This window comes from Salarias fasciatus (assembly GCF_902148845.1).
Source record: "Salarias fasciatus chromosome 23 unlocalized genomic scaffold, fSalaFa1.1 super_scaffold_20, whole genome shotgun sequence".
Classification (NCBI taxonomy): Eukaryota; Metazoa; Chordata; class Actinopteri; order Blenniiformes; family Blenniidae; genus Salarias; species Salarias fasciatus.
This window is the reverse complement of record NW_021941230.1, coordinates 12,194,638-12,205,320: the sequence shown is the minus strand read 5'-3', so window position 1 is coordinate 12,205,320 and position 10,683 is coordinate 12,194,638. Positions and strand designations below refer to the sequence as shown.

The 10,683-nt window shown below is 47.9% G+C and overlaps 2 protein-coding genes across 2 annotated transcripts; both read right to left on the bottom strand.

The window, feature by feature from the left end:
- Positions 1-420: 420 nt before the first annotated feature.
- Positions 421-7,683, bottom strand: cyp27a2 (cytochrome P450 family 27 subfamily A member 2). Its single transcript, XM_030086336.1, has 9 exons — positions 7,396-7,683; positions 6,957-7,147; positions 6,641-6,840; positions 6,375-6,572; positions 6,129-6,292; positions 3,102-3,268; positions 2,395-2,476; positions 2,105-2,317; positions 421-1,976 (listed from the first exon to the last, which is right to left on the bottom strand). The coding sequence occupies exons 1-9, from the start codon at positions 7,627-7,629 to the stop codon at positions 1,860-1,862; spliced, it is 1,566 nt and encodes a 521-aa protein (XP_029942196.1). The 5' UTR covers positions 7,630-7,683; the 3' UTR covers positions 421-1,859.
- A 538-nt stretch (positions 7,684-8,221) lies between these two features.
- LOC115383641 (uncharacterized) lies at positions 8,222-10,088 on the bottom strand. The gene is made up of 4 exons (XM_030085774.1): positions 9,940-10,088; positions 9,287-9,469; positions 9,101-9,216; positions 8,222-8,986 (listed from the first exon to the last, which is right to left on the bottom strand). Exons 2-4 carry the CDS (start codon positions 9,414-9,416, stop codon positions 8,222-8,224), a joined length of 1,011 nt encoding a protein of 336 aa, XP_029941634.1. The 5' UTR covers positions 9,417-9,469; positions 9,940-10,088.
- Positions 10,089-10,683: the final 595 nt, after the last annotated feature.

Sequence of the window (10,683 nt, the reverse complement as noted above, 5' to 3'; positions counted from 1 at the left end):
GCGGCTCCTAGAGGACGAGTCTCTCAATGCAGAAACATCAAGACAACAGAAACATCCACTCGACTCGCTTTACGCACGGTAACAGTCGAATGCGTCATTTTACGCAGCGGAAAAATTGAGTGGTTTAAAAAAAAAACAATACAGTACTTACACATTTCTGATCATTTGGTTCAAATGTTTAATTCATACCAACGACTATATAAATATTCACTTTAAGTATTTTTTTATTTGCACGATTTAATGATTACGCTGCACAGATAAGGATAATGGATCCGTTATTTGAGTAAAGATCCATCGATCACCATTTATGAACAGCTTTAGCTATGAGTTGGTCTGTGGAAGATGAACCCATAAGTATATATATATATAAATAACCCCTTTTTTTTTAAAGTCACCTTTATTTAAAAACATCTTTATTTAAAAATCTTTATTCAAAAACAAAACAAAACATCAAATGGTTTATTAATTAGACAATATATATACACACGAGTTGCTATCCTGTACGGACCCTCAGCAGGAACATGCAGGGCTTTTATCCTCCTGTGGTCCAGCTTTCTACCTGTACAGTTGTTAGTGCAGCTACTGCGAAGGCTGATCTAGCCGTTATTGTTCATTCATCTTTCCACGACTGCAGCAGTCCTGTGATCCTCGGAAAACCAGGCTCTGGCATCAAAGGCACTTCTACATTCTCATACACCAGACTCACTGTCACTCACTTTTATCCCTCTCTAGAAAAGAAGATGAGGACACAAAACATGTTTCTCTGGATGATCAATCGTACATTCAAGTTCTTGATCATTCACAAACACGCCGGGGCTCAAACAGGCCTGACTGTCTGACTCCTCACCGTCTGCTGGAACGACCCTAACCTGCATTATCTGAGCTCTGCAGCTGCAGGCAGTGGGCATAGTTTCACTGAGAAAACACAAATCAAAGGTTGAAATATTCAGACAATATGTTGAATCCTGATCCAAAAGGTGCCACCCCCATGACAAACATGCGGAACATACGTAAGCTGTAAAACCAAGCTATTGATTTTTAAATGCAGATATATTGATTTGTGCACATTTAGGTCCTCTGTCCTTTGTTTTGGTCTAGTTTGTCACTTGCATTTACAGCACTCACAGCACATCTATGCCACAAAGACCACATTGGGATGTTTGTAAAAAAGCTGATTGCAGATATTTTGCATGTAGCATCAACACAATGTCTCTTTATACACTTTTTTTACAGACAACTTAAAAAAAAAAAATCAGCATTCACACGTGAAACTCTTTGTTTCTTTAAAGTTGAACATTCCTCAAACACTTCAAACACTATAAGCTTATCCTAAGACCTGGTATCTTTGCTCTTCTTCCTTCATTAAACTGGCTTCACATGAATAAAACTTGTTCAAACCTGGAACTGTTGTGTGTTTCTAGGCTGCAGTTGCACGTCGCTGTCAGGAGGGAGCAGTGTGACTTAAATTATCACCAAATAAACCTGATCTCCAGAGGCGAGTCTCAAAGAATTCTCTTAAAAAAAGATCAAATGTCTGATTTGTCTGAACAACAATCGCACCACATTCTTCAGCTCGGACAGACAGCCACTGCCAGTATCAAATATAGGAACTGAAAAAACAAACACAATAGTCAAGTACTTGGATTTGAACGTGGACATTACATTTCAGATTCAGATCTTTCATATAGTTTGAGACTTAAATATAAATGGAATTGGCGATAAAACGTCCCACCACAGGAGGACAGAGTCTGTCGTGGATTCAAACGCGTTCCTCAAACTTACAGTTAAAACATGAGGTTTGATGAGGAGGTTTCACCTGCTGCCTGCACATGAACTGCGGAGCATCCGCGGCGCCTCCGTCAGGCTCTGCACAGGAAGCGCAGGTCGATGGGCGCTCCGGGGATGAGCAGCGTCCGGGTCTTGGGCTCCACGGTCGGAGCATCTTCCACAGGCTGGACCTCGTAATGCTGCATTATCTGCGCACACACACACACACACACACACACTAACATTAATTCACACATGTAGTGTGATAGTTGACCGTTTATGCACCAGAAAAGTCATCTCCTGCACTCTGAACCGAGGATCTGCGTCCGGCGCTCACCCTGGACAGAGCGAAAAACATCTCCATCTCCGCCACCCTCTTCCCCACGCAGGCTCGCACCCCGACGCCGAACGGGATGAAGCTGTGAGGATGGTGCTGAAAACGGGAGCGCGGCGTGTCGGCGCGGAGCCACCTCTCCGGGACGAAGTCCTCCGGACGATCGAACTCCGCCTCGTCGTGGCAGACCGAGTAATGGCACAGGTGAAACAGAGTCTGGAAAATAAAGACAGGAAGGTAAACGGATTTGAAGAGGAACTAGAAAAGACTGGGTCACTTCCTGAGAGCCGTACCTCTTTTGGGAACCAGTAGTCGTCCAAAATCACTTCACCTTCTGAAACCAAGCGTGCGTTTCCGGGTACGACAGGATACAAGCTGCAAGAGGAAGACACAGAGCAATTAAATGAGTCTTCAGAGGCCTTCCTCTCAGAAAGGTTCATTCAAATTCAACAAAACACTGCAGTGAACCTGAAGAGGTCACGCCCTCTCTCCCGACAACCAAACCAACAGGATAAAGAAACTGGTCATTTTCAAGGTTTGCTCTTGATTAGGGGTGTCAAACATAAAGCCCGCAGTTCCAATCTGTCCCGCTAAATTACCAAGCAAACTGGACAAATTACAAAGAAAACTGATTTTTTTTCTTTTTTCTTTTTTGTAGCCGTAGCAAACAACACAACCCTGAGACCCGAGCTGACACTGAGATTGTTACGAAACTAGCCTCAGGGCTCTGCTGTCTGGGTGTGAAACTACCCACATTGCAACAGCCATATGGGAAGGATTCTGAACGTTTCTCTGTATTTTGAATATAAAATTGGCTTGATGTTGAGATCGTAATCATTTTCTGTCGCAATTGTTTGGTTTTCGTAAAAGATAATTTTATCTTGGATATCTGCACCACAGTGGAGGAGCTCTTTAAAGTTTAAATTAAAGACTAAAGTACAACAGAGATTAAAGGCAAAGTGTCGAGCTCCAGGAAGTGATGGAAGAGCCATCGGCTCACCGTAACGTCTCCTTGATGACGGCCTTCAGGTACGGCATGCTGCTCAGGTCCGTCATGGTCGGCTCCCTCTTGCCGGGACACACGGAGTCCACCTCGGCGTGCAGCCTGTCCTGAGCCCTGCCGTCCCTCGCCAAGTGGTACAGCGCCCAGGACAAAGTGTTGGAGGTCTGAGGTCAAGAGCGGAAAATAATCAAGTCAGCTCAAATTGTTACTGTGTTTGGTTTTGGGATATTTAAGTGCCACCTGACTAGTTTGTCCTTTGTTCATCACAGTCAGAGCATTTCTACCCCGTCATCGCCGCCTGTGATTATTGACAAGGCACGCCGCGAGAAAACAAGACATCAATAAAAATTCCTTCCAGACTGAACCAAAGGCAACAAGTTTCAGCCTCTGCCAGGAATGCAGCCAGGCAGCTCCGACAGGACTGGCACAACAACAGCAGCACGCCTCCTCAACTTGTTTTTGTTTTAAATTCTTTTGTGCCCCAGTTTCAAGCAAAACATTGGTGAACATGTGAAAATGGGGAAAAAAACACAAGGCCAGGCTGAATTTGACTGCCAGGTTAGTAAAACAGGCTTTTTATCATGTTGTTTTATCAGGATCTGTGCCTGCTGCTATCTGATCTCTGGCACTCTGCTCTGTTCAGCCTTTCTTCCTTGTGGGGCTCCACAGGGATCTACTCTGGGATCCCTTCCATTTTCTGTAGAAATGCTCTCCACTGGGGCAGTTTAAGCTAAACTTAATCCGTCCTGTCATTCCACAGCGACTCAGTCAAGACCGTTGTACTGGCAACTTGCTGCTGTGTTTTTAGGACACTGTCTCACCTATCCTGAGCGTCAGCCGACTTTTCTTCACCCACACTCAGCACTGTGTGTTCCCTCCACACTGCTGCATGAGGACAGCCGTGGCTTCCTCTGCGGAGTCACCACATGAACTCCAGCCACGCTTTAATGTTTTACTGCTTGTTGTCAACAAAAATGGTTAAAAGGTGCCAGAGATTTCTTCATGTCGATCTGATACTGCAGGATTCTTCTACAAATCATTAAGCGTTCTGCTCTCTGAGTCATCTCTACAGGACGACTGTGCCCGGACTAGTAGCACGGCTCAACTTTCTCCGTTTGGAGAGAATCTGTCTTACCGCCGTCGCACGTCTGATCTGCTACTACTATGATTACTATTGCAACAACACATCATCAGTCGGGTAAAACTAACCTGTCTCACGACGGTCTAATCCCAGCTCACGTTCCCTATTAGTGGGTGAACAATCTAACGCTTGGTGAATTCTGCTTCACAATGATAGGAAGAGCTACTACAGGACACATTTGGTTGAGGTTCGTGCTGCCAAACGATGGTCAACCAGTCGTTAAATCCTAAGGTTCACAAAGTTTTACCACCCTGCGCCGAGTTAAAAAAAGCAGACATTTTTTTATTAGTTAAAGCAGGCAGTGTCTGTCTCTAGTTCACTCATATTTTCTTTGGCCATTGAACCACTGACCACATCGATGACGACACATAAGAAATCAAACAGTGTATCAAGTTTCACAATCTGCAGATGACCTTTTATAGAAAACCCAGTGAAGCCAATCTACAAGAACCATCTCACTGCAGCCTTCATCGTTCCAAAACCTCCCTTTCCTCCATTAATCATCGAGCAAAGCATCACTCGGGAGTCACCAATAGGCGACGCTGTGTCTTTACTCTTGGGCTGTTGTGTTGGTTTTAGAATTAAACAGAGGTTGCTGTTGAAGAGGCATATTCCAGGCACCTCCCAGAAAGGTTGATGCGAACGTGACCGATTTAAAGAGAGCAAAAAACTGAATCCTAAAACACAGAACTGAGATGAATGCAAAACTTGGACATGAAAACGAAATCGATGGAGCCTGCAGATTGGGAAAGCAGCATGGTGACTGGAACCAAACCTAACAAAATACCTGCATAAAGCCATCAAAATGAAACAGTACTTGCTGCAAGCAACAGAAGAAGTGTGGGCTGAAATGCCAGATCTTTGTCTGTTTTGGAGGCTAACCATGGATTTTGACCGATCCAAGAAAGCTCTCATCTGTTTACACTCAGCTGGACCGCCTGAGAAATCCAGAAATCCAGCCTTGAGGTGAAGCTGAAGCCAGGAGAGGAGTGTGTATGTGTGAGGAGCGAGGGAGTGATGCAGGGTGTGAAACTCACACAAGAACAATAATCCCAGAGAGCTTCTCACGTCACACTCGGCGCCCGGGAGAGCCTGAACAAATACGGGTGTGGATTTGTTCCATCTTAATGCTGCAGAGTGTTTCATGTGTGTGGACTGCTTCACAAAGCTTCCTGAGATCAAAACCAACCACAAACAAGCACATCCTCATCAGCCTGAAGTGTGTGTTTGCAAGGCGTGGCGTGCCAGATGAGCGATTCCCCGGCAACGGCAGACAGCCGCTGAGCAAAGCACAGGACGGCGCCGGTGACCCACATCTAGCCCCGCTGGAGGACGTGAACACAGCAGCGAGCGGTCAGACGCTCGTGGAGAAGAAGGCTCTATGAAAAACACCAGGAGCAACCGTGTGTTTAGACAACAAAGACAGAAACGGTCCATCGATCGGGGAAGCAGGACGCTGTCTGAAAATGTGCCGATTTCGACAAGGCAACAAGTGGAAAGAGAAAGGATCAGATGCAGGAACGGACAGAGGAAGAGGCAGAAAGTGTGTCACTGTGTGTCACCAGTAGGTGCTGTGAGGTTTATTTTGGAGACCACTGAAGAAATAGAGGTTATAAATAGACTGTCATGCCTCTGTGATTATAATTTGAGAGCTCAGCTCAGGCCTTCGCTCTACTGGGTATGAAGTAGGACGGGAGGACGACACGGTCTGCTCTGATCTGCTCAGAGAAACTTCATGAAACCACCACTTTTTTATTCTCTAACCATAAAAACCATCCCCCTCTACAATGCGTTCAGATGCTCCACTTTAACACAGCCGATGTTATCGAAAAGTACTGGAGAAGTAGAGAATGCACCCGCCGCCCCCCCGCCCGCCTCCTCACCGTGTCCACTCCCCCCAGCAGCAGCTCCGTGACGCTGATGTAGACCTCGGATCTGCTCAGGCGCTCGGACAGCAGCAGGTAGGTGAGGAACGTGCCCTCTGCGGACTCGCCGCCGCGCACCTGGCCTTCGATTTCAGCCAGTCTTCTGTCGATCAGCGTCTTTGCTGCAAAGTAAAAATCAATTCACAAATCCATTTATGAATTCTCCCGTTTGCTGCTTTTTTTTTTTTTTTTTAAATCACATACCAACGTCATAGAGGTCATCCCATGCTTGCACGAAGCGATTCCAGAAGGGAAGGATGCGGCGGCTCCAGCGGGGGAAGAGCATCACGGTCTCCGACATCTTCATCATGTCGTTGACGGCGGAAATGAAGCGCAGGGTGTTGTGGGGGATCTCCTCCTGCAGGCAGCCCAGCCGGGTCTCGAACAGGATGGCGGAGATCCCTGCAGCACGTCGAGGCTCGGGATGAGGACGGCCGACTCCGGCTGGGGACGACCGCGGCGACTCTCACCTTCAAAGCCAAACTTGTAGAGTTCTGGAGCCAGATCGGAGACCGTGGCCCGGTCGGCGCTGCGGCTTCGCAGGAGCTCGATCCGATCCAGGAGATCCGCAACCACCTGGTGGATGACCGGAGCGAAAGCGGACACTTCCCTCAGCTTCATCATCTTGGGGTTCAGGACGCTGCGGAGGTGATGCCACTCTGGTCCCGAGCTGTGGAGAGGAAGACCAAACCTTTTCTGGATCTCAGGATCAGATTGGACAGAACCTCCTGGAGGGAGAAGCTTTCTGCCTCTTCTTCTGAGTTCCCCCGCCCTGCTTCCACTCACCTGACGTGCAGGCCGTACGCCTGCCCCCTCAGCTCCCGGTACTCCTGCCAGTGGGGCAGCTTGGCCCGGACCGGGTAGCGGCCCTCCTGCTGGATCACCTGGGCGATGAGCTCCGGACTCGCCACGTTGACCAGCTCATAAGGACCGAACCTGGAGCGCCAGATGGGTCCATACAGTCTCTTCTGCACCCCCTGGGGAAAAAAAACAACAACTAAAAAAACAGTCTTTCAAAGGCTTTCACACTTCTTTTGAGGAAACAGAGAACGAACAGAACCATCAGATCTCTTTGAATTATTGGTAAATAGAAACATAATTGGATTAAGAAACACTTTAAAATATTACTTTTCTGCCATTAGAAATTACTTCAAACAGGAAAAACATGAAACCAACTTAATTTTTAAGATAATTGCGCACGTGACTGGAACAATGTGGACCTGACCTGCAGCAGGTGGCTCTTGTCCGCGTATCCCTTCACGAGCAGCCAGTACAGCGTGGTGGACGTGCTGGGTCCCGGCAGGTCGTCAGTGCTCTTCAGCTTCCTCCGGTCCGTCGCCTGGACGCTCAGGTTTCTCCCGGCGGGCCCGGCGCCGCGGGGCCAGGCTCCGGGTCCCCGGGTCTCCCGGGCGCAGAGCGCGCGGAGCCCGGAAGACAGTCCCGTGGCGAACCGAGACATGACGGAGGCGGTCTGCTGGATGGGAGGCTCGGTGGAAAAGGAGCGGCTGCTTTCAGAAAGTTGACAAGGAATGGAAAGTTCTGCAGCTTTTCACCGCCTGCACGCGCCCTCTGGAGGCTGCGCGCGGAACTGGAACTTCTTTACTTTTCTCTCACACACCTGCAGATCATCGTTTCAGACATTTCTGAGTTGAATGCAAACATATGAAATCGTTCGTGATTCTAATATAAAGATAAGCAAGCATCTTATAGGTTTAAAATGTTTTCGTGCCGCTTCACCTCTTCAGAAAACCACCAACTTTTAGACATGACATTGTCAATAAACATCTGATTGGAAGTTTACATTTATGAGAGCGAATCCCAACCTCTGAAACACAAATTGTAGTTTGAGCTAAAATCAGTTCTTTCCCGAATTATATGGTCACTACCTGATTAACAGATCCAAAAGATGCTTTCTTTATTCACACAACATTAATAGGGAACACACTTGAGAACATTTTTCAGCTGAAAAAGTCTTTACATGTTGTAAATGCAGTAAGTTAAAAACAAAAAACACCATCAGCATAAACAGTCGTTTCAGTCTTTCGGCTCCGTCACGTCAGGCTGCTCAGATCCTGGCAGGCGTCCTTCATGGCGTTCCGGACCTGCTCCCCCTCCCTGCTGCAGCTGCCGCTCTGCTCCCAGCGGACGGGCTTCATGACGCCCAGCCCGCCCGGCTCCCCGCCCGGCTCCCCGCCCGGCTCCCCGCCCGGCTCCCCGCCCGGCTCCTCGCCCGGCGGCCCGGCCGGCAGGTAGGCCTCGGAGCGCCGCGCGCACAGCCAGTTGTGGAGGCAGACCGTGGCCAGGACGACCCTCTCCACCTTCTCCGGCTGCAGAGGGATGCTGGTGTGGAAGACCCGCCACCGGCTGGTCCAGATCCAGAAGGCGTCCTCCGCCGCCTGCCGCGCTCTGGACAGCTGCCGGTTGAAGAGCCGCTGCCTGCCGTCCATGTCCTCACCGGGGAAGGGAACCATGAGGTTGGCGCGCAGGGGAAAGGCGTCGTCTCCCACAAACACATGGGGAAACGCACCGTCTGGGGCGGACGGCAGGCGCAGCAGGCCCTGATCCAGGGCTCTGCCGAAGACAGAGTCTTCAAAAGGGAAAACGTCCGAGTCCTCGGTCTGAGGCGCGGCGCTGACGAACAGGAACCTGTACTGAGCGTCCACGGCGGCCGTCAGCAGCACGCAGCGCTTGTTGTTGCTTCCCTGAGGATGGAGGGAGATGCGTTTGGCGCCCAGAGCTCCGACGCAATGTGGGAACTGATACTTCAGCAGGAAACCATCAGCAACACGACGCCAAGCTGCGTCGGAGTCCGGCGTCTGGACAGAAAGCAAGGAGAGGGATTATTCTTATTGAATGACTGCAAGCCTCTTTATCTATGAACTTATTCCCTTTTTGGTTATTGTTAAATTTCACTGAAGTAATCAGACTACCTGAAGAAACTCTTCTTTGAGCAGCTGGTGGATCGTAGTACACGTCTCCTTGACGATTTTGGAGGTGGTGCTGCTTCCCATTCCGTACTGAGAGCTGAGAGACTGGAGTGATTCTCCTGTGGGAAAAGAGGGGCGAAAGTGAGGTCTCTAGTGGGACCGGATGTATCTGGACCTGCAGTTCTTTACCTGTTGCTAGAAACCTCAGCGTCAGGGACAGCCTGTCTCTGGACGGAATGGCTTTCCTGAACTGGGTGTCCTGCCTGGCCAGTCGAGGGCCGACCCTCTCCAGCAGGAAGTCAAAGTCCTCAGAGGTCATCTTCACAAACCGCAGGAAATTATTCCGACTGTCAGAGGCCTGCCGGGAGAAATCTGCTGTCACACCGGGAGAAACAGTGGGTGCAGCAGATCAAGGTGGAAGTTTAAGAGGATGGTTGAAATGAATGAGAATAAAATTTGTTTCGCATCAAGAACAAAACCTCGATGTGTAAAAGGAGAAAGGTGCCTTTGTCCATGATATGGAAAATTATGATTAGACATCATGTTCAATGCAAATGTAATCTGTAATGACAGCCTGAAATATTTTGATTTTTTATACACTTTGGGAGTCATGCAGGATGCATATGTGAGCATTTCTGAGACACATCCTTATCTTCACTAAATGACCAGGTGAGATGGAACGGTGGGTGATGCAGGTGACAGTATGTCAAAAGCACTTTGGGGCGATTTGCGCGATCTACCGATTGTGCTGCGCAGAAATAATCCATGTAAAATCAACAAAATGAATAATATCAGAACAGAATCAAACATTACAGGGCTGAATAGCCCCGTCGCCTCCTCACCGTCAGGTCCAGCGGGCGGTGTTTCCTCCAAATGCGTCGTTTACGTTTCCTCTTTATTGGCGCGTTTTCCAAAAGCAGCAGAGCCGCGCAGGCAGCAAGACGCACCAGCTTCCTCCTCCGTCTGTCCATGATCAGCGTTCAGCTTCCAGGACATGAAAATAAATAAGCGCCAGTGACCGTTTTCCACGCTTTCATCTGAGGTGTCACACAGAAATGGGTCCCCCTTTGTTTCTCGTGCACAACTGGAACCATGTATTACAGTATATTTTACAACGCTTTATGTATAATTCGAATGACTATAATGAGAAAACGGGTTTAAAATGAAAAATAAACAGCGGTGATCTGAACATTTATTATAGCTATATATAAAAAAAAAATTTAAATTGGAATTCAGGTAAATTACAGTATTGGAGTCTTACCTGTCTCATCCAGTGTAAACCACGTGGTACAACACTTACATAACATGAATACACACAAAAGGCCAGAAATGATAAAATTCAACAAGGTGAAATAAATATCTTTTTATTGTTTTCATTGTCATAATTGTTGTAATTATGAACACAGACCTGTTGCAATACGTCCAGAATTTTTGCCAAAAGACAGCAACCATTCAATGGCACCGCTGCATCTCTCAGGACCCAACCATGCATAAAATCTCCCATTAAAAAAAAAAAAGTAAAATAAAAAATATATATTAAAAAATTATGCGTACCACTGATATACAGATCTGATATAAACAGGCGC

Bases quoted from the DNA above. Each gene is read 5' to 3' on its own strand.
- LOC115383641 (XM_030085774.1), bottom strand. From the start codon at position 9,416: ATGACCTCTGAGGACTTTGACTTCCTGCTGGAGAGGGTCGGCCCTCGA. The intron at 9,217-9,286 runs GTAAAGAACTGC...CTTTTCCCACAG, and splicing joins GCTGAGGTTTCTAGCAACAG to GAGAATCACTCCAGTCTCTC. The intron at 8,987-9,100 runs GTAGTCTGATTA...CTTTCTGTCCAG, and splicing joins TCAAAGAAGAGTTTCTTCAG to ACGCCGGACTCCGACGCAGC.
- cyp27a2 (XM_030086336.1), bottom strand. From the start codon at position 7,629: ATGTCTCGGTTCGCCACGGGACTGTCTTCCGGGCTCCGCGCGCTCTGC. The intron at 7,148-7,395 runs GTCAGGTCCACA...TTTTTTCCCCAG, and splicing joins ACAAGAGCCACCTGCTGCAG to GGGGTGCAGAAGAGACTGTA. The intron at 6,293-6,374 runs GTATGTGATTTA...TTTACTTTGCAG, and splicing joins GGATGACCTCTATGACGTTG to CAAAGACGCTGATCGACAGA.